Genomic DNA, 24,296 nt, shown 5'->3' on the forward strand with positions numbered 1-24,296 from the left:
GTTGTCTCCAAATTTCTGAACAGAACCATTTCTAGTTAAATTTTTTTCAAAGACATTTGAAAAATAAGGCTTTTCTCTATCAGATGCAAGTTTTACTGTTTTACAGCTTTGAGTATTTGATTTGCAAGAAGAATATACAGTTGAGTAAATTAGAACTATCGTAGTTCCCTCCACAAAGATTTTGGACTTAAAGGAGTGCATTAAGTTTGCGATTACTCCTGCAAAATGCCATGGGGAATTACATCATGTACTTACATAATTTGTGAAAAATTTTTTATTGATAAAATACAGATAATAGAGGCAAAATTATTTAATATATAAATTATGCAAATCCTCTCAATGTTCCACCCCATTCTACGTGGATAGCCTGAGCTATCCATGTAGATTGAGACAGAAAATTAACAGATATTCAGGACTTGAACTCAGCTCTGGACCAAGTGGACCTAATAGACATCTACGGAACGCTCTGCCCCAGATCAACAGAACATACATTCTTCTCAGCACCTCATCACACTTATTCTGAAATTGACCACATAATTGGAAGTAAAACACTCCTCAGCAAATGGGACTCTCATTGTTATCTATCCTATGCCCATGTGATGATATTCACACAGAATTACATGGAGAGGCAAGGTAATTATTCTCATAAACTCAAGTTCAATCATCTCAATTTTTTCCCTTTCGAATTATACAGGTTATCAATTCTTTTTCTGAACTCATATTGAATGTAACACTTAATTTAATTTTAATCATCATACAAAGTTAGAAAATAATGGGAGGTGATTCTAGCCAGATATATAACAAACATCTAAATTTATTAGAGCTTTTTGTTGGAACTTTTACAAGAAACATTAAGATTAATAATATTGATATTTTGTCTTGGTCAGAGATCAAGTGGTATTACCATATGTAAACCAATGTTTTAAAACTAGGTGTTTTTCAATCTAAGATTATACCTAAGATAGGCATTGAGCTATTATGTAATGTATATGCCTTATATACAACTCTAAAATTCTTTTTTTCTTTTTTTTCTTTCTTTCTTTCTTTTTTTTTTTTTTTTTTTTTGAGACAGAGTCTTGCTCTGTCACCCAGGCTAGGGTGCAGTGGCATGATCTTGGCTCACTGCAAACCCCACCTCTCGGGTTCAAGAGATTCTCCTGCCTCAGCCTCCCAAATAGTTGGGATTACAGGCACCTGCCACCGCACCTGGCTAATTTTTGTATTTTTAGTAGAGACAGGGTTTCACCATCTTGGCCTGGCTGGTCTCGAACTCCTGACCTTGTGATCCACACCCCCTCCCCCCGCCTTGGCCTCCCAAAGTGTCATCTCTTACATTCTTAGAAATATGAATTATTTTCAGAACTTACTGTTGACAATTATTATGTATAAATTTCAGTATGAGTACATATTTTATAGTTCTCCTTTCCTCATCTCAAACATATAAGTACATTTATTTCTTGGTATACACATCTGAAGTGCTATGGGGTAAATCCCCAGGAAAATAACACCCCAATTTCTATTTGGACTACCCCAGGCTACCTTTGGAAGTGAAATATCTGAGGTGGAGGACCATAAACTGGCCATTGCAGGACCATCCCAAATCTGGATTTCTCTCATATCATTCTCCAGTTCACAGATGTTCTAACAACTTTCAGGATGCCTCAGTGTTACTCCTGGAAGTAATTTCTACCCATGTCAAACAAATTATACAAGTCTTTTGGTGATTGGTTTTGATTGTTGGACTTGATTCTTGAAAAAATGGCAATCAAAGGCACTTATTGATTTTTATAATTTATGTCTCCAGGAACTTGTGCCATTTTATTACCATTATGTAATTAATTTTGACAAATCAAGTGAGTTTAATATCTAAAATGTTTGTCCAACCTCATTAAAATTGGGCAAAGATGTTAGGGTGTCAATTTTAAATCTTTCCTGCTTTCTCTTGTGGGCATTTAATGCTATAAATTTCCCTGTACACTCTGCTTTAAATGTGTCCCAGAGATTCTGGTACATTGTGTCTTCATTCTCATTGGTTTCAAAGACCATCTTTATTTCTGCCTTCATTTCGTTATTTACCCAGTAGTCATTCAGGAACAGGTTTTTCAGTTTCCATGTAGTTGTGCGGTTTTGAGTGAGTTTCTTAATCCTGAGTTCTAATTTGATTGCACTGTGGTCTGAGAGACCATTTGTTATGATTTCCATTCTTTTGCATTTCCTGAGGAGTGTTTTACTTCCAATTATGTGGTCAATTTCAGAATAAGTGTGATGAGGTGCTGAGAAGAATGTATGTTCTGTTGATCTGGGGCAGAGCGTTCTGTAGATGTCTATTAGGTCCACTTGGTCCAGAGCTGAGTTCAAGTCCTGAATATCTGTTAATTTTCTGTCTCAATCTAACATTGACAGTGGGGTGTTAAAAGTCCCCACCCCCCATTATTGTGTGGGAGTCTAAGTCTCTTTGTAGGTCTCTAAAAACTTGTTTTATGATTCTGGGTGCTCCTGTATTAGATGCATATATATTTAGGATAGTTAGCTCTTCTTGCTGCATTGATCCCTTTACCATTATGTAATGCCCTTTATCTCTTTTGATCTTTGTTGCTTTAAAGTCTGTTTTATCAGAGATTAGGATTGCAACTCCTTTTTTTTTTTTTCCTTTCCATTTACTTGGTAAATATTCTTCCATCCCTTTACTTTGAGCCCACATGTGTCTTTGCATGTGAGATGGGTCTCCTGAATACAGCACACCAATGGGTCTTGACTCTTTCTCCAATTTGCCGCTCTGTGTCTTTTAATTGGGGCATATAACCTGTTTACATTTAAGGCTAATATTGTTATGTGTGAATTTGATCCTGTCATTATGATGCTAGCTGGTTGTTTTCCTCCTTAGTTGATATAGTTTCTTCATAGTGTTGATGTTCTTTACAATTTGCTATGTTTTTGCAGCGGCTGGTACCAGTTGTTCCTTTTCATGTTTAGTGCTTCCTTTAGGAACTCTTGTAAGGCAGGTCTGGTGGTGACAAAACAGAATAGAAAACCAAATATCACATGTTCTCACTCATAATTGGGAGCTGAACACTGAAAACACATGGTCATAGGGAGGGGAACATAACACACTGGGGCCTGTTGGGGGTGGGGGTTAGGGGAGCAATAACGTTAGGAGAAATACCTCTAATGTAGGTGACAGGTTGATGGGTGCAGCAAACATATATACCTATGTAACAAAACTGCACGTTCTGCATATGTACCCCAGAATGTAAAATATAATTAAAAAATTGGGCAAAAACATGAACAGATGTTTCTCAAAAGAAGGTGTAATGTGTGGCCAACAAACATGAAAGAGTTCAACATCACTGACCGCTAGAGAAATGTAAATCAAAACCACAATGAGATACCATCTCACATCAGTCAGAATGGCTATTATTAAAAAGACAAAAAATAACATATGCTGGCAAGGCTGCAGAGAAAAAAGGAACACTCATACCCTGCTGGTGGGAGTGTTAATTAGTTCAACCATTGTGGAAAGCAACGTAATTCCTCAAAGAGCTAAAAGCAGAACTACCATTCGACCCAGCAATCCCATTACTGGGTATATACCCAGAAGAATATAAATCATTCTACCATAAAGACATATGCACGTATATGTTAAATACAGAAATATTCGCAATAGCAAAGACGTGGAATCAACCTTAATGCTCATCAATGATAGACTAGATAAGGGAAATATAGTACATATCACCAAAGAAAACTATGCAGCCACAAAAAACAAAAAAAACCAAGATCATACCCTTTGCAGTAACATGGATGGAGCTGGAGTTCTCAGTCACAAGTGGGAGCTGAATGATGAGAACACATGGACACATGACGTGGGGGCAACAACGTGCTGAGGCCTGTCAGGGATGGGTGTGGGGAAGAGCATCAGGAAGAATAGCTAATGGATGATGGGCTTAATATCTAGGTGATGGAAAGATCTGTGCGGCAAACCATCGTGGCATATGTTTACATATGTAACAAACCTGCACATCCTCCATATGTACCACTGAACTTAAAATTTGAAAAAAATAAGAATAAAATGTTTGTCAATGGAAACATGGCTGAAGAAGCATCTCACAACTATTTGGTCACAGGGTTTCTTGGTTGCAATTTCTTTTAGCAGACTGAATGCAACTGATAACATTGATCTAACAGGACCTCCTTTTATTTAAAGAATCAGTCCACTAAAAGTATTCAGTCCAGAATCTTCTTCTCTAATTGTATATTAGAGCTAATACTTTGGGGAAACATATACCATTTCTATCTTCTATTTGTTGTGATTTAGATTGAGTCTACAACTTGGGTAGGTTAAGAGATATGACAAAAATGAATAATTAAAAAAGTACCATAATTTTATTTGTATAAAAACATGTAATAATTATATAAATATAATAATAACTTAAAATATGTATTTTTAGGGACACAAATCGAAAGGTAATCTAAAGTAATCTAATATATGCAAACAGAAGTTGTCAAGGTAATTGGTAGTCTCAAATAAAACCGTGGACTAGGTGTCAGTAAATTCTTTCTTAGAGGATAGGAACAAGAGCCATAAAGTTCCATGACTCTGAATCAGAAAGTGTTTCTGGGTAGGGGATAGATAAGAAAGCACTCTAGATAGCACTCCAGATAATCACAAGCAGCAAGGCTGTAAAATCAAGACGTGGCAGTTTTAATGCATAAGTGGATGCGGTAGTATTTCATCCTCAGTACGACATTTTGTCAGAACATTATTTTGATCTTTGCTTTCTTAGCCATTTTTACTCATTCAGACTCACCAGTCGTCACTATTATTTCACACCGTGTTATGGTGTTATCATCTCTCACACTACTGTTACTCACCCTGGGTACTCATTCCTGCAAATTGCTGTCTGCCTAATTGTCCTTTCATAAAATTACTCATCTATGTTAAATAATATAGGTCCTTCTACACTTATTTCTCAGGTAAAGTGACTTCTTATATTTGAGCTCATGGTAAAAGCAAAGAAAATATTGCAGCTGATTAAGGAATGAAAAAAGCTATGGCTTCAGATGCTGCTTAAACTGACTGAAGAGGTGAGAGCATGGATTTTAGGCAGGAATTTTTTGAGCAAAGGCTATTGCAAAAATACGAGTATATATTTCCAAATATGCACTGAACACTTACTATGGGCTATACGCAGTTCTGGGTTTTGGAAATAACAGCGGTGAATTACACATATAAGACCTTTGCTCATATGGGGCTTATATTCTAATGTGGGGAGATAGTGCACTGATAAGTCACTAGTTAACTTCTCAGTGATGAAAACTACAAGGAAAATAAAATTAGGGCAATGGTATGCATTGATGGGGATGAGTCACCATGTGTGTATGCGCGTATGTATGTGTGTGTACATATAGGGGGATGAGTGGTCTTCTTAGTATCTACTTGTCAACGGAGGCCTTTCTGAAAAACTGACATTTGAGCAGATACTTGAATGAAGAGAGAGCATAAGCCATGACTGTATCAGATATTATTTTGTCTTGAGGGCGAAGTAATGTCTGAAAGGTCATTCCATCACCTAGATATTAAGCCCAGAATCCATCAGCTGTTCTTCCTGATGCTCTCCCCCACACCCACCCCTGGCAGGCCTCAGTGCATTGTTCCCTCCACCTCATGTGTCCATGTGTTCTCATCATTCAGCTCCCACTTGTGACTGAGAACTCCAGCTCCATTCATGTTACTGCAAATGATATGATCTTGGTTTTTTGTTTTGTTTTGTTTTTTTGTGGCTACATAGTTTCCTTTGGTGTGTATGTACTATATTTCCTTTATCTAGTCTACCATTGATGAGCATTAAGGTTGATTCCACGTCTTTGCTATTGTGAATATTTCTGCAATTAACATATACGTGCCTGTGTGTTTATGGTAGAATGATTTATATTCTTCTGGATATATGGCCAGTAATCGGATTGCTGGGCCCAATGGTAGTTCTACTTTTAGCTCTTTGAGGAATTGCCACGTTGCTTTCCACAATGGTTGAACTAATTAACACTCCCACCAACAGGGTATGAGTGTTCCTTTTTTCTCTGCAGCCTTGCCAGCATATGTTATTTTTTGTCTTTTTAATAATAGCCATTCTGATTGATGTGAGATGGTATCTCATTGTAGTTTTGATTTGCATTTCTTTAGTGGTCAGCGATGTTGAGCTCTTTTTCATGTTTGTTGGCCAGATGTCTGTCTTCTTTTGAGAATTGTCTGTTCATGTTCTTTGCCCACTTTTTAATGGGGTTGGACAATATTTTAGATATTAAACTCAGTCAATTTGTCAAAATTAATTACATAATGGTAACAAAATGGCACAAGTTCTTGAAGACATAAATTATAAAAATCAATAAGTGCCTTTGCCTTTTTTCTAGTATCGAGTCTTAAGGAGCTTTCTCTGCAGGTTCAAAGAAAGGCAAACAAGTGTGACTGCAGTAGAGTGAGCAAAGACAATATTAGAACAGGCAGTTTAAGAGCCTTGTAGTTCGTATTAAAGACTTTAAATTCTCTCCTGATCATGGTGGAAAGCCACTGGAAATTAAGTAAAGGAGCAATATTTTGGGGAAAAAAATGCAGACTGAAGATTTAGAGTAAAACCTGTAGTTGACTAAAACTATGTAGAAGAAACAATAACTCAAATAAAAGCCCACTGAACCTCAGTTCCTGAGAGGCATTCATGGTAAAATGTTGTAAGAGAAATACACTAAAGTGTTTTAACATAAAATTGAGCTAAAGTCTAGTAAGCTGAGATGTTGGTAAAGATATTGATGATGTATTTCTGAAAGCATTTGTGCAGGACAGTAAATCTTAAGAGTCTATCAGTTTAAGACTTTTCTTCACTGCAATCTACTGAAACAGAACCCTGATCACTAGGAGCACTGATTTCTTTTGTGGTGTCATGGTATAATTTAGGTTTTGCAACGATCACTCTGGGTTCTCTGTGAGGGACTTTATAGTGGGTCTAGAAAGGAAGCAGAGAGAGCAGTTATAGAAACTATTGTAGCCATCCAGAAGAGATAAGATAGTGTCTAAACAAGGAGCGTAATAGCAGATACAGAAAGAAGTGGATAGTTTCAAGAGGAGGCTTTAAGATTTATTGATAGATTGAATATGTGGTGAGTTGGGGAAAGATAAAAATGGAGTGGATGAATACATTTGATCTGTGGATCAAATAAGAATATAATGTTTGCCTACTGGGAAAAAGACACCTCTGCGTAAACTATGTTTTCTGCTGTAGAGATGGAATAACCTGGAGTCTTTTCTAAGTGCATCTAGCATAGGAAATAAAATTGGCTTGTGGCCTGTGCTAGAAGAAGGAATTGGGGAAATGGTGGAAAAGTGAGTGGAAGGAAGTACAAAAGCTCAGTCACCTGTGCCCCCTCCCCCAAACAAAAAGCATAAGAATAACCAAGACCCTGCACAGATACCTGATAGTCACCTGCCACCATGTAACAGGAGCGTTGTCCTTGTCTTTTTCCAAGAAAGATATGCACAGGTTCTATGTAGAGCTTTGTGACTACCAGCATTCAGAAATGTCCTAGATATTTATTTTGAATTCATTTTATCTGTTTAAGAAACAGGATTGGAGCATAGATGGGGACAGTGTTTCATTAAAGGAATAAGGAAGGGCTCTGTAATGTGCCACAGCGTCTTCTCTGATTTAGGATGTGCCTGCTCAGTGAACTTCCATAATACTACTTTAATTACTGTACCAACCTGACAGAGCCTTTGTTTGTTCAACTCAGTTTGCTTAATTCCATACAGGGATAAAGTGAGTACATGCTTCTTCGTAAAGATTATGGTGACATATAAAAGTAAAAATAAATGCAATTATATCATCTTATTCAGTAGGCATTTTCAAACGTTCTTGCAAAGAAATGTGGCATAAAACCTAAATGTTAATTTCCCACTTAAACGATTCAAGAGATACGTAAATCGAGGAAAATGGAATAGGTCTCTTTATAATCTTGCCTTTTTCTTTAACATCACAACTTATGGGGCAATAATTGAGTGGAAATAAAAATGTTAAAATATTCATAATATACAAGAACAGAAATGTGAATAGAAACAAATCTGCATTTGGAATTTTTCTGATTTTCTGTGATGTCTTCAAAATTTCTGCCGTCATTCTTGGCTCCTACACCAAAGCTAGAAGACAACTTAAATGTATCCCATTAAATATGATTACATATTTAATATTGACTAAAGAAAGGTGGTGAGTTTCTGTCACATAACTTCGCTACTGCTTTGATACTCTTTGAAGTTACCGTATTTCCCTCCTGGAAATTGCAGCATGTTCCTAACTGGTCACTTGTTTTCAGACTTTCCCCCTTTATCCACAGAGCAACCAGAATGATCCTTTTCAAATACTGAATAGACATCTCCTTGCCCTTCTTGAAATAGTCCTGGTGACCTTCCATGAAAGACTGCAGGTGGAACAAGTGTTTATATCATATATGTTCTTTTTTGAAAGTCTACTCTAAGTACAGTCAAAAATGCTTTTGAATGTATTAACCCAAAAATATCAAAGAGACAAATTATGTGAGACAATTTCGGACAATAAGGAGCAGATAATTAAATAAATAAGATTTCATATTTTCCTGCTTTAAGTTAGTGTAAGTAAAAATCTAAGGTAAGAACCCCAGCAAGGCTAAACATTTAGAGACCTCAGGCACCATTGAAGGTGGGGTTTTTCCAGTGGGGCTGAGAATAAGAGGATTAGCTTAGAGCCTGTTTTGAAAATAGCTAGGCCTCTAGGTTCCCCAATACAACCCCAACAGACAGGCAATTTCTTATCCACTACTGCATTCATCTGATCTCACCCTGCTGATAAAGATATACCTGAGACTGGATACTTTATAAAGGAAAGAGGTTTAATTGACTCAAAGTTTCACACAGCTGGGAAGGCCTCACAATCATTGCAGAAGGCAAATGAGGATCAAAATCCTGTCTTACGTGGTGGCAGGCAAGAGGCTTGTGCAGGGGAACTCCCATTTATAAATCCATCAGATCTCATGAGACTTATTCTCTACCACAAGAACAGTTCAAGGTGAGATACCTTGCATCGTAAGGTGGGGTGGGGATACAGCCAAGCCACATCAACTACTTTGGCAGAAAACAGGGATTTTAATTTCAGAAGCAGTAAGTCTCAGGACTAATAAAAGGAAGTCCCCAAACCGTGGCTAAGGAGTAAACCGTTGCACTTTGGAACTGGAAGACGGTAGGCAACGGGAATGATGTCAAAAGTAAACGACAGCAACAATAAAAAACTGACTAGAATACTGATTTTCCATTTGGGGAGGAGTTTTGTAGTTCTTTTGTAGAATTATGCAATAATAAATTCTAACAAACAAAAAGAAAAGCTGAAACACAAGGCAATTAACTCTAACTCTAAAAATAACCCAAAACTTGTTCAAGGAAGGAAGTGTAGTAATACTAAACTACTTTCTCACCTATCAACAAAAATGTATATAGCCATAATTATATAAACACTGAATATTAATTTAACTGAAAATTAGATTGTGGGAGGATGAGGGGAGAGAAAGTGTGAATATAGGTGTGTGTATGCGTGCATGAGTGTGGAGGGGTGTAAAGAATGAATTTCTAGTCTTATATAGCAGAAAGTCGTTAAATTATATATAAGCTTTAAATTTTAAAAATACTAATAGAAACATCTTATAGAGAATTATGAAAGTAAATGCAATTGACATAGCCAAAACAATTGGAAGAGAATGGAGAGGAGTGGAGTGGACACTGCTATTTTTTATCATAAGCCTAGATGGAGTGTTTGACTTTCTAAATCATGCACATTTATTGTATGATAGAAATAAAAATCACATTGACAACAAAGGAATTCCTTGGTTTTACAATCCAAAATCCATCCCCTGACCATAGTTCACATATCCCTGCCTATCTTTGCTACTTCATATTTTCTCATTCATTCTCATTTTAGCTACAAAATAGCCCCTTGACCCCTGCTTCTCATTTTCAGAAAATGCCAAGCTCATTTCTGCTTGGTAGGCCTTACTGCCCAAATTCCACATGGCTAGCATCTTCTTGTCAGAGCTCAGTTCAAATATCATACTTCTCAGGATGGCTTCCCTAAACAGCCACTCTATGCCATTTTTCTGTTTTATTTTCTTCATAACACTAGTCCTATCTGATGCTGCCCTTCTTGAGAATGGGACAATATCCCATTCAGTCCAATATCCCATTCAATCCAGGCCTTGGTTGTATCCCAATGCACAGAATGACACTTTGATAAAATACAGCATATGTTTTCAAGAAAGTGTGTCTAAATTTCTCACGGTTCATTTATGAGCATTTATGGATTATCCTCTGTGTTTTCAGCATTAGAGCTGCATGATGGATAATTTCAGGAAGCGAAAACACTTATTGGTGTAGGCAGTCTTGTTTAAAGGTTGGTCAGAAAATGATAGCCAAGTGCTGGGAAGCCAACAAAATTCATTTTTAAAAGTTGCAGGAATTTGACTACTCAGTTATCTTTTGCTGCATAAAAGATTATGCCAAGGCTTGCTGACTTTAAAAACAGCAAAGATTATAATCTTACAGTTTCTATGGGTCAGAAATTCAGGAGTGGCTTAGTGAGGTGGTTCTGTTATAGAGACTCTCATGAGGTTGCAGTTAAGATGTTAACCAGGACTGCAGGCATCTGGCATCTTAACTGGAGCTAGAAGACTGGCTTCCAGGCTCACTCTTGTGGCTGCTGGCAGGAAGCCTCAGTTCCTTGCAATATAGACCACATAAGGCTGCTTGAGTGCCCTCAGAGCATGGCAGGTGGCTTCCACCAGAGTGAGTGATTCAAAGAGAGACAGAACCGAATGGAAGTTACAATGCCTTTTATGACTTACCCTCAGAAATCATATTCCATCATCTCTTCCACATTCTGTTCAGTAGAAGAACAAAGAACAGCACACCTTCAGGAGAATAATTAAGCTTCATCTCTTAAAAGGAGGAGTATCAAAGAATTTGTGGGCATATTTTTAAATTATCATAACTACTGCATATCTTATTAATTTATTGCTTTAGTACTGTAATATTCTCTAGTACATGCATATCACAAGCAGTCACAAAGATATAAATTAAAGGGCAGTCTTTTTGTTCCTTCTGGGAGATAACTAATATTTTTGAAAAATCTACTGGATGTCACTGTCCTGGATTTTTAATATTTGTTATCTGATTTAATTGCCTCACACCACTTTGGAATTTTGGTATTTTGTTTATTTAATATAAGGACAATTACTCTTATTGATGTTAGTAACCTTTTCAAAAACATGTTTAATTAGAGGGCTAGGCTAAACCAAATGATATACGGTGTTTTCTTTGCTGTGGTGTCATCACACTAGTGGCCCTTGGTCCAATATGGTTGCAGACAGGTTTGGTTGAATACATAGAATGGTTTATAAATTTTAAAAACTAGTTTATAACATTGAAAAATTGAGAGATTTCAACAGAAATCTGGAAATCATGTTTTGAAGTTCTTTGAAGCAACGAAGCATCTCTAGATCAAAACAAGTTCTGAAGTTGAGGCTGCCTTTTTTAAGTAGGTGTATACTTTCTGGCCATCATCTAGATTTGCCACAGTCCTGATTAATAAATTTAGCCTATTTATGTTCTCATTCTGATCCTTGTAGACATTTAAATTTGCCATTTCTGATTGGCAGAAATCAATATAGAAAATAAAGAAGAAATCAAGTACTGACAATCGCCAGTGTATAATTTTCAAAAAGTTAAAAACATGACTTATGTAAATATATAGAGAGCATATGTCAAGCAGTCATTTAGCTCATTAACAAGAGAACCAGCAGGATGGCAAAACCGTTTCAAAGTAGAATGGAAGAGGTTGAAATATTTACAATCGATGAAAGAAAAAGTACTCATATAAGATTGCAAAATTACAGATAAAACCAGTCAATATTGTACTGGACAATAAAAGTGTAAACTTTGCAGTTATCTTTTCTACCTGATGGAAATCATTTGCATCTCTATTGGAGAAAAAGTATTTTTAATGCATCAATCTAAACATGGATTTAAACACATTAAATCCATAGAGAATGAGACCTAAGGAATATTTGCTTGAAATTGTAAGTCAAACAAAGGTATACTCGCCAGGAGAAGGAACTAATCCTTGGATGGCCTTGTTAGAGAATTGTTCAGAATGACATAAAGAGGACACACAACAATTCCTTGTTATTTTTATTTTTTTTTTAAGCAAGATTTGACTTTCTCAGTTTTATAGGGTTTTTTTAACTTTTATTTTAGGTTGGGGTACAAGGGCAGGTTTGTTACATAGGTAAACTTGTGTTATGGGGGTTTGTTTTACAGATTATTTCATCGCCCAGTACCCAAAAGTTGTGTTTTCTACTCCTCTCCCTCCTCCCACCCTCCACCTCAAGTAGACCCCAGTGTCTATTGTTCCCTTCTTTGTGTTCATGAGTTCTCATCATTTAGCTCCTACTAATACATGAGAACATGCAGTATTTTGATTTCTGTTTCTGTCTTAGTTTGCTAATAACCTCCAGCTCCATTCATATTCCTGCAAACAACATAATCTCATTCCTTTTTATTGCTGCATAGTATTCCATGGTATATATAAGCACCATGTATTCTTTTTTTTTTAATTTATTTATTTTTATTTTATATATTTTTATTTATTTATTTATTTATTTATTTTGAGACGGAGTCTCGCTCTGTCTCCCAGGCTGGAGTGCAGTGGCGCAATCTCGGCTCACTGCAAGCTCCTCCTCCCGGGTTCACGCCATTCTCCTGCCTCAGCCTCTCCGAGTAGCTGGGACTACAGGCGCCCGCCACTACGCCCGGCTAATTTTTTTTTTTTTTTTTTTTTTTTTGTATTTTTAGTAGAGACGGGGTTTCACCGTGGTCTCAATCTCCTGACCTCGTGATCTGCCCTCCTCGGCCTCCCAAAGTGCTGGGATTACAAGCGTGAGCCATCGCGCCCGGCAAGCACCATGTTTTCTTTATCCATTTAGTCACTGATGGGCATTTAGGTTGATTCCATGTCTTTGCTATTGTGAATAGTGCTTATAGTGCTACATTAAACATTCATGTGCTTGTGTCTTTATGATAGAATGATTTATATTCCTCTGGGTGTATACACAGTAATGGAATTTCTGGGTTAAATGGTAGTTCTGCTTTTAGCTCTTTGAGGAATTGCCATACTGCTTTCTACAATGGTTGAACTAATTTACAATCCCATCAACAATGTATAAGTGTTCCCTTTTCTCTGCAACCTTGCCAGCGTCTGTTATTTTTTGACTTTAAAATGTTTCAGTTCTACGTTGACGGATTCTGGTAATTAATTACTTGCTTTATAATATAACAAAAAAGTTGATGTGTCATTTTATAGCCAATTATGAGTTATCATCATAACTATTCATTTTTTAAACTCTTTTCTGAATGTTTCATTCTCATTAATTATTACTGGGTACAAATTTAAGTTTTTAAACCTAACAAATAACAAGTTTTAAAAACATAGTTGCTTGTATTTATATACTACTTTACAAGTTTCAAAATATTTTTATTCTTGTATTCTTCTACTTTTGCCAATGTTGATATTTAGAGTTATCTATATTTCAGATGGTGAGTGATCAGTACTTTCAGATGATATTGATATAGAGCAGAAAATTCTCAGTAACTTTTGACAATTAAGGAATTTTGAGTAATCAAAATAAGAGCAACTTCAAAGGAACAATGAGAGCAAAATCCAGGTGACTTTTGGTTGAAAACAAGAATAAGTAGCAACTAAAAAAATATAGTAAGAAGAAAATATTTAAAATTTTGTTCCAGTAACAGTAAAGCAATAAGGGACTTACATTTTGAGATATTTTAGTAATATCATAAAATGATTATGGTTATTTTCATTCATCTCCTATGAACTTTGTTATATTTCAGCAAAATTAAGGTAAAATACTCTATACTTTAGGAAATTCACTTTGCTCCTAAGATGTTCAAATCATTTTCTGATTTCTGAAGACAGGTATATAATTTAGACTTTTAAAAATTCTAGTTTCTAGGCTGGTTGAAAAAAGCTTTCTGTAATTTGGAAAACCTTTAAATGCTTATTAAATTTGGTCAAATTTATCCGTTCATCCATCTAATGTATTTATTTATTGGCTTACTTCCTTGAACTCTTTGTCTAATTGCCTCAACTCTCTAATTCTAATACAAATTAAATTAAAAGCAGACACTTCAACTATAAAATGAGAAACAAAGCCAATTCCCCATAGTTACTAAGTGTCTGGCTTGTTATTAAGTTCTGTAGTGAGATCTCAATGCTTCAAAGTTGCATAATTGGTAACAATATCTATTGTTTCAGTAGCAGAAAACCTTTCTGAAATGATAAAGAGTTGAGAGATGGTATGAATGCTGTCAAACAGCTCTTTTGTCTGAAATTACAATTGTATAGACTAAAGCAACTGCATGCCCAGCTTGAGGGATGGGTCATTGAATGGACTGTGGCACATACTTTATCTGAACCCAAGGTGTTTGAAATGACATTTGAAACGGTGAGTTCTGAGCTCTAGCTGATATAATAATACAAAAAGACTCAAAAACAAAGCAAACTATACATTCCAGATTTTGCAAGACAGATAAATAATTCACACTTTTAAAGTCCTGGTTAATGGACTGGTTGAAAACAAAAAGCTTATTTTTGTTTGGGAAACATTTAAATATTTATGATTTTATAAAGACTAGTTTAGGAATAAAACTATTATCAATAGCTTGAAAATCTCTATCCCATTAATTGCAATATTTTCTTTCTGCTTATCCTTGTAGGAGATGATAGACATTCCCACAAAGTTTCTGCCTTCTCTACCTTGTTTTGACAATATACCCTTACAAATGATAATGCTGACACATACATCTATGTTAGTCTTACTACTGAGAGAACATCAATAGAAGCAGCATGTTACTGAGGAAGTATTTTGAGGCATAGAGTAGGAGGAATGTTTAGGTTCAGATTGTAGAAGGAAAGTCTTTTAGGGGAGGATAAAATACAATTTTTACCTGTTTTAAGTTCTGCAGCTGGGACCATGCCAATTAGACTAACAAAATACAGATTAACAAGAGAAAAATATATGCATTTATTTAATATAAGTTTTATGAGACACAGAAGCATTCATAAGGAAATGAAGACCCAAAGAGATGGTTGAGCCTGAGTGTTTTCATACTAGGTATGATGAATAGTAGAAAGTTATGGAGAGAACATGATGGTGCATGGTTAAGCGCTAAGAATAATAAATGGGGTATTTAGCATCACCTGTTCAGATTTCTCTGTTTCCCACCATCTTTGGAAATAAGGATGTTTCTTTCCTCTGGAGGTAGGGAGGTCACCTCTCACATGAGGATCTTATGACCTACTCCAGGGGAGAAGGGGAAGGTTAGAGAGTTTTTGCAGCATCTGCTGTTTCTATGACCTGCTTCAGAGGAAAGGGGAAAGTTAGGGAGCCCTTCTCGCACCCACTATTTCTCAAATTCCTTCAATATGCCAAAGTGCCATATTTTGGAGTAGACTGTTCATAACCTTGTCACTCTGTTTAGTCAGTGAATCATAGATTCATTCTAAGTTCAAGCAAGGAAGTATCAAAGTATAATTTTCAAAAGTTAAAAATGTGACTATAATAAAAATCTAGAATGAACATAGATCAGAAAATTTACTTATGGCATTACTGAGGGAAACAGACCAGTACTGCTGGTCTAACCTCGTTAGAGGAATTGGGTATTTATAGGCATTTTAATGAAAACTAATATTTAAATGAGATTCATAGGCTAGGCATATAAATGTTTAATACCTCACAGGGCAATAAAATCATAACCTTTGAGTTTATCATTTTTATCAGAGAAGTATCTACAAATTAACATGCAATTTCAGTGTATGGCTGATCAAAAAATATTCAAGTCAAAGACAGATACACTCTTCTAAAGCTGCAGTATTGAGAATAGTGTAGGGGCAAAAAGAACTTTCCTTCTATCCTGTGAAGATTCTATAAATTCAGTCTCCGGAATAAACTTGACAGTAGACATATTAAGAGGAGAAAAGGGATGCCAATTTATTACATGCATACTCACTGGGGTTCCACAGAGTATACGACTCCAAAAAAGACCAGATGGCTGAAGATAGTATAGTATCCTCAGCTACAGAAAACAATAAAGGCGTGGGTTTGAGGTGGTGACAGGTTATGGGAGGTTGAGGGGAGGAAATGCATGGAGAACAAAGGCTGTCTTGATACACAGATTCTCTCAGGCAGCAGTCCTGAGCAAAAGACGTGGCATGTTGACCTTCAGCCTCTTTTCTTCTGACTTAATCTTTCTGGTCTGATGAGATTATAGGTAGTGGGTTTATTACAGATGCTTTCTTTCTTTTCTTCCTTTTCTTTCTTTGTTCCTTTTCTTTCTTTCTTTATTCTGAAGGAACTTCGCTTTGTCAGATAAAGGAACTTCAGAGAAAACCCATCCCTGCATTGCCTGCTCCCCAGGTGCTTTGCAGTCTGAAGTCCAAAGTGGCATATATTTTGGGATACCTTTTTCTAAGCCCCAACAGTAGCCACTAGCTACCTATGTCATTTAAATTTAAATTCCAATTAATTAAAATTAGATATGATAAAAATTCAGTTTTCCAGTCATAGTAGCCACATGTTAAATTTGGCTAGTGGTTACTTTATTGGACAGCATAAATATGGAATATTTTTATTGTTGACCTAAAAGGAAGAAGCTGAGGCCAAATTAAGTAGAGAGTTTATTTGGACCAAGCTTGAGGATTGCAACGCAGTAGTACAGATTCAATTTGCTTTGAATGCATATTCCTATTAGCAGCAGTTACAAGTAGGTTTTTAAAGGGAAAGAAGAGGCCATTCCTAACTTGTTTACTAAGAATTTACATTAAAGTAGCATAAGTTATTGATTGGCTATACATTGTTCTTTGTAGCACAAGTTCCAGGAACATGAAGATAATGAGTGAGACAGCTACTCAGAATTGAAATGTCTTTAAACAGCTGCTGCTGGGCTTGGGTGTGAAAGGTATAGCTGAAATCCCATACTCAAGTCTCTCTGAGCCTGATTAATTTTTCATACCTCACATAGCTCAGACTGCTCTTAGCTATTTTTCTTTTCTCACCGTCACTGTAGAAAGTGCTGTTGGGCAGCACTCTTCTAGAGAATTAATTAATCAATCCTTGAGCAAGCCTTTTTTACAATTCCTAAGTATGCCATTGAAAGAAACTATCACCCCTCCATTTGCTTTATTTCCAAGTTTTGGATTTTTTTCAAACAAAGGAATCTTATAGATCTCCTTTTCTATCTTCTCCACCCTTTCCTTCTTTTAATAAAAGGGAATCTGAAAACCAGGATTTGCCTTACACTCAGAAAAGGTATTTATTCCTCACTACTAGAGTTTAGCTGTACTATTGAATCAGTTCTGTTCATTCCGTCGAATGAACTATTTTGGACAAATGCAAAAAGTAAGAGATTACATTCTAAATACCTATATTTTAAAACGTGGAAACCTTTATCCATGTAGCTAGGTAATCTTCAGTCTTCAAATAGCAAGAAGAAAGGCACCAAGCGGTAGTAATTATTTTACATAATTATTAAGTCACATTTTGGCATAGCGAGAGACTTTGCAGTTTCTTTTCATAAAAATGTCTACACTTTTGAAATGTCCACTATGATGGTTTGGAAACAATTATGTTATTTTTGGATCATGATACTAGATTGCACCTGTGATTCAATGATTTTTGTGTGTGTGTTTTTCAGATGTGCAACAAATGGCGATTGACTGGCTCACCCGAAATCTCTATTTTGTGGACCATGTCAGTGACCGGATCTTTGTTTGTAATTACAACGGTTCTGTATGTGTCACCCTGATTGATCTGGAGCTTCACAATCCTAAAGCAATAGCAGTAGATCCAATAGCAGGGTAAGAAATTCTTTATAATGTTGGTTCTAAAAAAGTTTGCATTTAAAAAGAAAAGATTGAAGTACGGCAAGTGTTGTTGTGGAAAATAAGACTATAGACTCAAACTTTTTAAAAATGTTGATTTTAACAACTGTGTTGCAGGAAGGAAAAAAGGCTATAACTCACCAGGCAGAAGCTGGTGAGTTACTAGCACATGAATATTGCAGGTCTAATGTAAGACAGAAATAACCTTCCATCTTCCCTTCCACCTTCCCAAGAACTGCATCGGGGTCATCAGAGAAAAGCCTCAGCGTATTTTTAGGTTAAAGAGAGGAAACTTTTTAATGCTTGACGGTGGACTTTTTAGTTAACAAACCTCCAGAATGCTACTTGAAGGATGTACTGTTGACGTACTTATATCCAGCATAACATTTAGGATTTACAAAAGGGGCACAACATATGTTTACCCGGGTATTAGTAAAACATTAAGAATATCTTTGTTCAGACTCTTTACGTTCAGTGACTGTTGATATGTAAACCCAAATATTATTATGGTGTTAGTGAATTCCTCATCAGAATTCATCTTCTTTTTTTTTAACTTCCCAATTTTGCAAGCTACTTTATTGGTTGAATAGAGACCTCCTGACATTCTTTAGCTAATAGGCTTATTAATCTTTTTACCATATTTCATAATTTATAAAAATATAGTCATAAAATGTTTAAATTCCCATCATCTTTGCTATATGATTAGAAAATCAATACAGAAATTATGCTCTTATTTTATGAACGTGGTGGTATTATTAGAGAGCCAGGAGGAAAACTCAGTTCTTTCAGCAGTCACTATTGGACAAGGATACTTTCAAATCAACCACATAGTGTACCACTTTATTTAAAGGAGCAGTTATTTTTTAAGATGTAAATTGTAGCAAAGATTTGAAAACTGAAATTCTATCCTTGTTATTGTTTTAATCGTCCTCAGGCAGTTCAGACTGAAATGTCTGATGGAACATATCCTAAACTGCCATAAGCCTCCATTCAATAAATGGGAAAATATTTACTGAAGAAACAGCTGTCATCCATATGTGGACTTTTGTCACTCTTTACTTAAAGTCTGATTGAATATTAAGATGCATCATCACAATGGTTCTGATTTTGACAAGAACAGCTTGCACGTAAGAACTTTGCTGGGAAGGCTGCGTAATATAATTTTTGAATGTAGCTCTATTTGTATTTGCAGCAGATGGTTACTTGACTCAATCTGACTGCAGTGATGCTTCAAAAGACATTAGGAAAAGAAGTCATATTTAAACTGATTTGTTTGGGTTGTTGGATAAGGGTAGTAAGAAAGAATTGGAAATTTACAAACACGCTAACAACATTCTTTTGGCATCCTGTTGAGAAATACATTTGCTTTCACGGTTTTCCTTGGATGTGATAACTGAATTTCAAATTAGCCTTTAGACAGCCTTGTCTGTCAAATGTTAAGAGGTGAAACTATAAAACTATTGTGTTTTTCCCCTTTTTCTACTGCTCTTATCCATCCCCATTCTTAAAAACAAAGATCCAGAGACGCTTTTCAAATAAAACTGCCAATCTGAAATATACAGGAACACCGTCTCTTTCTGAACAACAATAAACTTTATGTTCTTAGGTTTCCTATTTCTCCCTGTCATTATATGAAAGAACCATATTTTATCATTTTTGTCACAGGAATTAAGAGTAGAAAACCCCTACATCATTTGCTCGTATTCTCTGCTGGATTCCTTCAGGCCTTGTAACTGTTTAAATGTAATTTTGTCATGTATCATTTATCAGAATAGGTTCTTTGGAATTTTTGTTTGAGTTAGTTCTGTCTCTATAGCACAGTTTTTTAATCATGAGTCATAGATATCAGAGAAGGAAAAGCTTGGCTCTTTCATAAATACAGGCCTGGTTGCCACAGAACACTTTCAAATATATTCTATGTTTCTCTTAATATCAGAAATTTATTTTGGATTGATGTGATTCTATCTAAGAACAGAACAGGAGATTTTTCCTTTAACTTCTACATTTGGGCCTGCTCTAGAATAATTTGAATAGTTTTTTGATTAGAAAAACTGCACATGACCTAGTAAAGGGGAAATGTTCTGCCCCTAAAATTCCTCCTAGGTTTTCCTAATTTTACAGGATGATATGTCTTTGGCCTTGACTATTATAACTTCTGTTCAGAAAATATCAGAATGTATTAATAATCTGACCTAACTCCTAGAGTTTGACCTTCATAGGTTTTAAAATGGAGAAAAGTTTCCCTTACCCCACAAAAGGCTGCCTGGAAGATGTACCTGTTACTTAAGCATACCGTTTTTTTTTTTTTTTTTTTTTTTTTTTTTTTGGAGACAGAGTCTCGTTCTACCGCCCAAGCTGGAGTACAGTGGCGCGATCTCTCCTGTCACTGCAACCTCCGCCTCCAGGGTTCAAGCGATTCTCCTGTCTCAGCCTCCCAAGTAGCTGGGATGACAGGTGCCTACCACCATGCCTGGCTAATTTTTGTATTTTTAGTAGAGATGGGGTTTCACCATGTTTGCCAGGCTGGTCTCAAACTTCTGACCTCAAGTGATCCTCCCACCTCGGCCTCCCAAAGTACTGGGATTACAGGTGTGAGCCACTGCACCTGGCACTTAGGCATATTTGTAACTTCATTTTCCTCAACCTCCTATTCTTTTGTTGCTAAGGACTATTGAAGAAATATAATCTTTTGGTTCTTGTTTGTTTGTTTTTTTGTTTTTTGTTTTGTTTTTGTTTTTGTTTTTGTTTTTAGTTATCCATGGTTTAAATACAGATTACTAACGTTCTCCGGACTCTCATTATGACTTGAGCCGAGCTCCAGTCCCAATCTTCCAAGAAGAGATTTTTAAGTCAACCTTGTTTTTAATTTTAGATTTTTAGATGTTGACATTGACTCATTAATTCAGACTGTTTCCCAGAGATGCTTCTAGAGATTTTCTTTTTCCTTTCAAAAATTTTTTAGCAACATTTCCTTTCAATAGTTCCTTGGAAAACTTTCCAAAATTATTTCTCTATAGTCATTAGAGTTGGCAGGTAGCGTAGAGATCATGTTCCAACCAACATCAGAAACAGCATTTCTGTTAGATGGTTATTAGGTCTCTGCATCTTTAATGGTTAAGAACTTGATGCTGGAGTCAGTCTTACTGAGATCAAATCCTGGCTCCACCAGTTACTAGCTGTGTGACTTTGGATATTTCTTCTGCCTTTGTTTTCTTATCATAAAAACGTGAATTATGATAGTCCTGCCCTGCAGGGCTGTTGAAAGGATCAAATAAGGTCAAATACATAAAGAACTTTAACAGTTTCTGAGTTGTGGAATATGTGAAGTTTCTTCTTCATTTTGCCTCAATGATAATTACTAATATTTTCAACACTTACGATACCATTATGAATAGAATAATGAGACCAATATTCTACCCCATCAAAGATGACCTTTTTCTTTTCAGCCTCATTCTCCTTCTACTACAAATCCTTCTAAAAAGGTTTATTTCATACAGATTAAATCTATTGTATAATAAAGTGTTGAGAAAAAGAGGAGAGAAAATTTAAAAAATGAAGCATAGCCTAGGAAGAAATAAAGATGAAGGGTATATAAGGTGTAGGAGGAGAAAAGTATAGAGTACCTTTGAGTATGGCTAGGTGGACGTGGAGGGGGGGATCTTTTTTCTTACCCATCGCTACGCTCCGGCTGAGGCACCTATAATAAAAGACATTGATAAGAGAAAAGCATACAAACGTACTTATAAGTTTAACATGACATAGGACCTATTAGAAATGAACATCTGAAGTAATGGAAAACCCTGCTTTTTTTTTTTTTTAATGTAACATTTGATGAAGAGGATAGCTGTGGAGACGTACGATTGAATAAAAGGGATATAATCTAATGATAATCAACTGGGGGAAACTTAGGCCTGTGTGTTCAGTTTCTTCTCTGTGTCCCCATGTTTTCAGAGATATGGAAGCTCCTTTCCTCCAGGTACAGAGTGGGCACCTCTCACATGAGGTTCTTATGATCTGCTTCAGAGAAAGGTCAGATAATTTTTTGATGGCCTGCATGAGGGGAGAAGGGACTTCTGCTTCTGCTGTTTTCTCAACTGCCAAGGTGCCAGATTTTGGGTTAGCATGGCCTTTGGGGACACCATCAGGGAAGATGTAACAAAGGAACAACCTTATTCTAACGACTGATGTTATGCAAAATATATTTGGATTACTTTCAAGGTCTTTCAAAAGACAAGAGTAAAGAATAACATTCTACGGTAGTTATTTTTGTCTGTGGAACTGCATTTGTGAACATGACACCGCTTCAATATTAAACTATTTAGTATTGGGATCTAATGAGGATTGTAACTGAGGTCGGGGGTGGAGCTAGTCTACAATTTTGTTCCTAAGCTGTGGCCCTCAATTTTCTATTAAAGTAAAATCATCACACTATACTTGAGACAGAGTGCATTTCACTAGGAGTGTGAACTTGTTGCAAAAGTATTCAACAAGAGGAGATAATTAATTCTAGGCGTGATAATTATTAGACTATTAGAGTAAAAGTAAATAGATATTTTAGTCAAGGTACCAAAGTTGGAGTTAAAATTTTGAGAAAATATATTTTGGGGAACTTGGGGTACCATTGATAAAACCCAAGTTCAAAAGAATTATGTGAGATGGCTAAATTGAGGGAGGGGGAAGATCTCCTATGTTAAGTAAAATAACAGAAATTAAATATTTTCCAAGGACAACGTATGCCCTTTTTCTATGTAGGATGAGTCTTTTGACTTGCAGACAGTGAATAGCAGAGTGATCTGTAGGATTTATTTGTGAACCCATCACCTCATGTCAGTAATAAGGGAGAAGTGTGTTGTCTTCGTACTGTACAAGAGCAGGCCATCTGCCAGGAGATAGGAGAGTGAAGCTCATCTCAGAAGTTAAATTCACACAAGAATGATTGACAGTATTGAATAGTTTAAAAAACCCTTTCCCATCACCCACCTGGATCCTTACTGTTGAAGCTAATAATGACTGAGAGATTAAAGACTGAATCAAAGTTAACAGCTATCAGGGAGCAGGACTGACTAATGAAATTCTAATCTGGGCTGTTATGTGAAGTTGGGAAGATAGCAAATGAAGCGGGTTTGCCTACACACATAAGAGGTTTTGTAACAAGATCTTTGGAGTAGTTAGCAGGTTTTCTACTTTTGTTATGTGGATCCCTGAGCAGGCACAGGTTCCAAGCTGAAACTGTCACTAACTAATGCACTTGCAGTAGGACATGAGTGAAAATGTTACAGACGTCTGGCTATTAAATGCCTCAGACTATGTTTGGACAAATTAAATACAGAGATTCCTCCCCCACCCCCAACCACTATGTATCACTTTGAGGACTGAGACGGTTCTAAAGCTGTAATGGGTTTGAACATCATAAAACATTTAAACATATGACCCTTTGTACTTTTTTCTCCCCGTAAATATATCCATCTTGGAAGGTAGTGTCCTTATCTGTGATTCATGACTGCCTTAAACTTTAAAATTCTTATTTACATTTTGACAGGTTGCAAATTGTGAGTCCTAGCTTTTAAAGGATAAACAGCCCCCTACACATACCTACAATCGACTCCCCCGGTAACAAAAGTTGATTTCCTAACTTCTTAACAACTTCCAACCAGCAGTGTGACTTAGCTATCCACAATCAGATGCACATCCCCTTTGTTCAAGGAAAGATATCTTTCTATAAACTTAGTTTCCCTCCAAATTTTCTTGTGTATTTCTTTTCTTTTGGAGGAAAATCAGAGAAGAATGAAGACATTCCAATAGCTCCAATAATCATTCTCTTGAGTTTATGTATTGAAATGTTGCAGCTTCTCTCTCAGGTATCTGGGACTTAAAGTTTCTTGGGGGAAAAAAAAAAAAACTAATAAAATGAATTGGTAAAAGTATATTTTGGTTTATTAGTGTATATTTGAAACAACCTAGGTTCTCACACAGAAGCAGTACTCAGGTCAGCTGACCTCACCATTCACCTGTAGGATGCGAAGTATCAAGGGGTTATTTGCCCACTTCTCCTTTTAATCAGTGGGCATCAATGCAACATAATGACAACATCCCTAGGCTTATAAATTTGTATTAATTATTCTAAAACCTACCAATGCTTTTTTATCTATAGCTCACAGATTCAGTGGGTGGTATTATATAACATTTTGTTTCTTTCATCTGTCTAGATCCTATTAAATATCTAAATATTTTTTATGTATCCCAGTTCCTTATTTGACTCTCATACTATCTTTTTTTGGATGAGTA

At 36.1% G+C, this 24,296-nt stretch overlaps 1 protein-coding gene across 2 annotated transcripts in view; it reads left to right on the forward strand.

Moving 5' to 3' along the window:
* Positions 1-24,296, forward strand: part of LRP1B (LDL receptor related protein 1B) — a 1,938,417-nt gene that overhangs the window by 939,194 nt on the left and 974,927 nt on the right. For both annotated transcript variants that reach the window (XM_058434432.1, XM_032145942.2), the window contains exon 7: positions 17,825-17,987. In XM_058434432.1, the coding sequence (XP_058290415.1) occupies positions 17,825-17,987 (163 nt within the window). The remainder of the gene's footprint in view (positions 1-17,824; positions 17,988-24,296) is intronic.

Source organism: Hylobates moloch, unplaced genomic scaffold, assembly GCF_009828535.3.
Source record: "Hylobates moloch isolate HMO894 unplaced genomic scaffold, HMol_V3 SCAFFOLD_24, whole genome shotgun sequence".
Classification (NCBI taxonomy): domain Eukaryota; kingdom Metazoa; phylum Chordata; class Mammalia; order Primates; family Hylobatidae; genus Hylobates; species Hylobates moloch.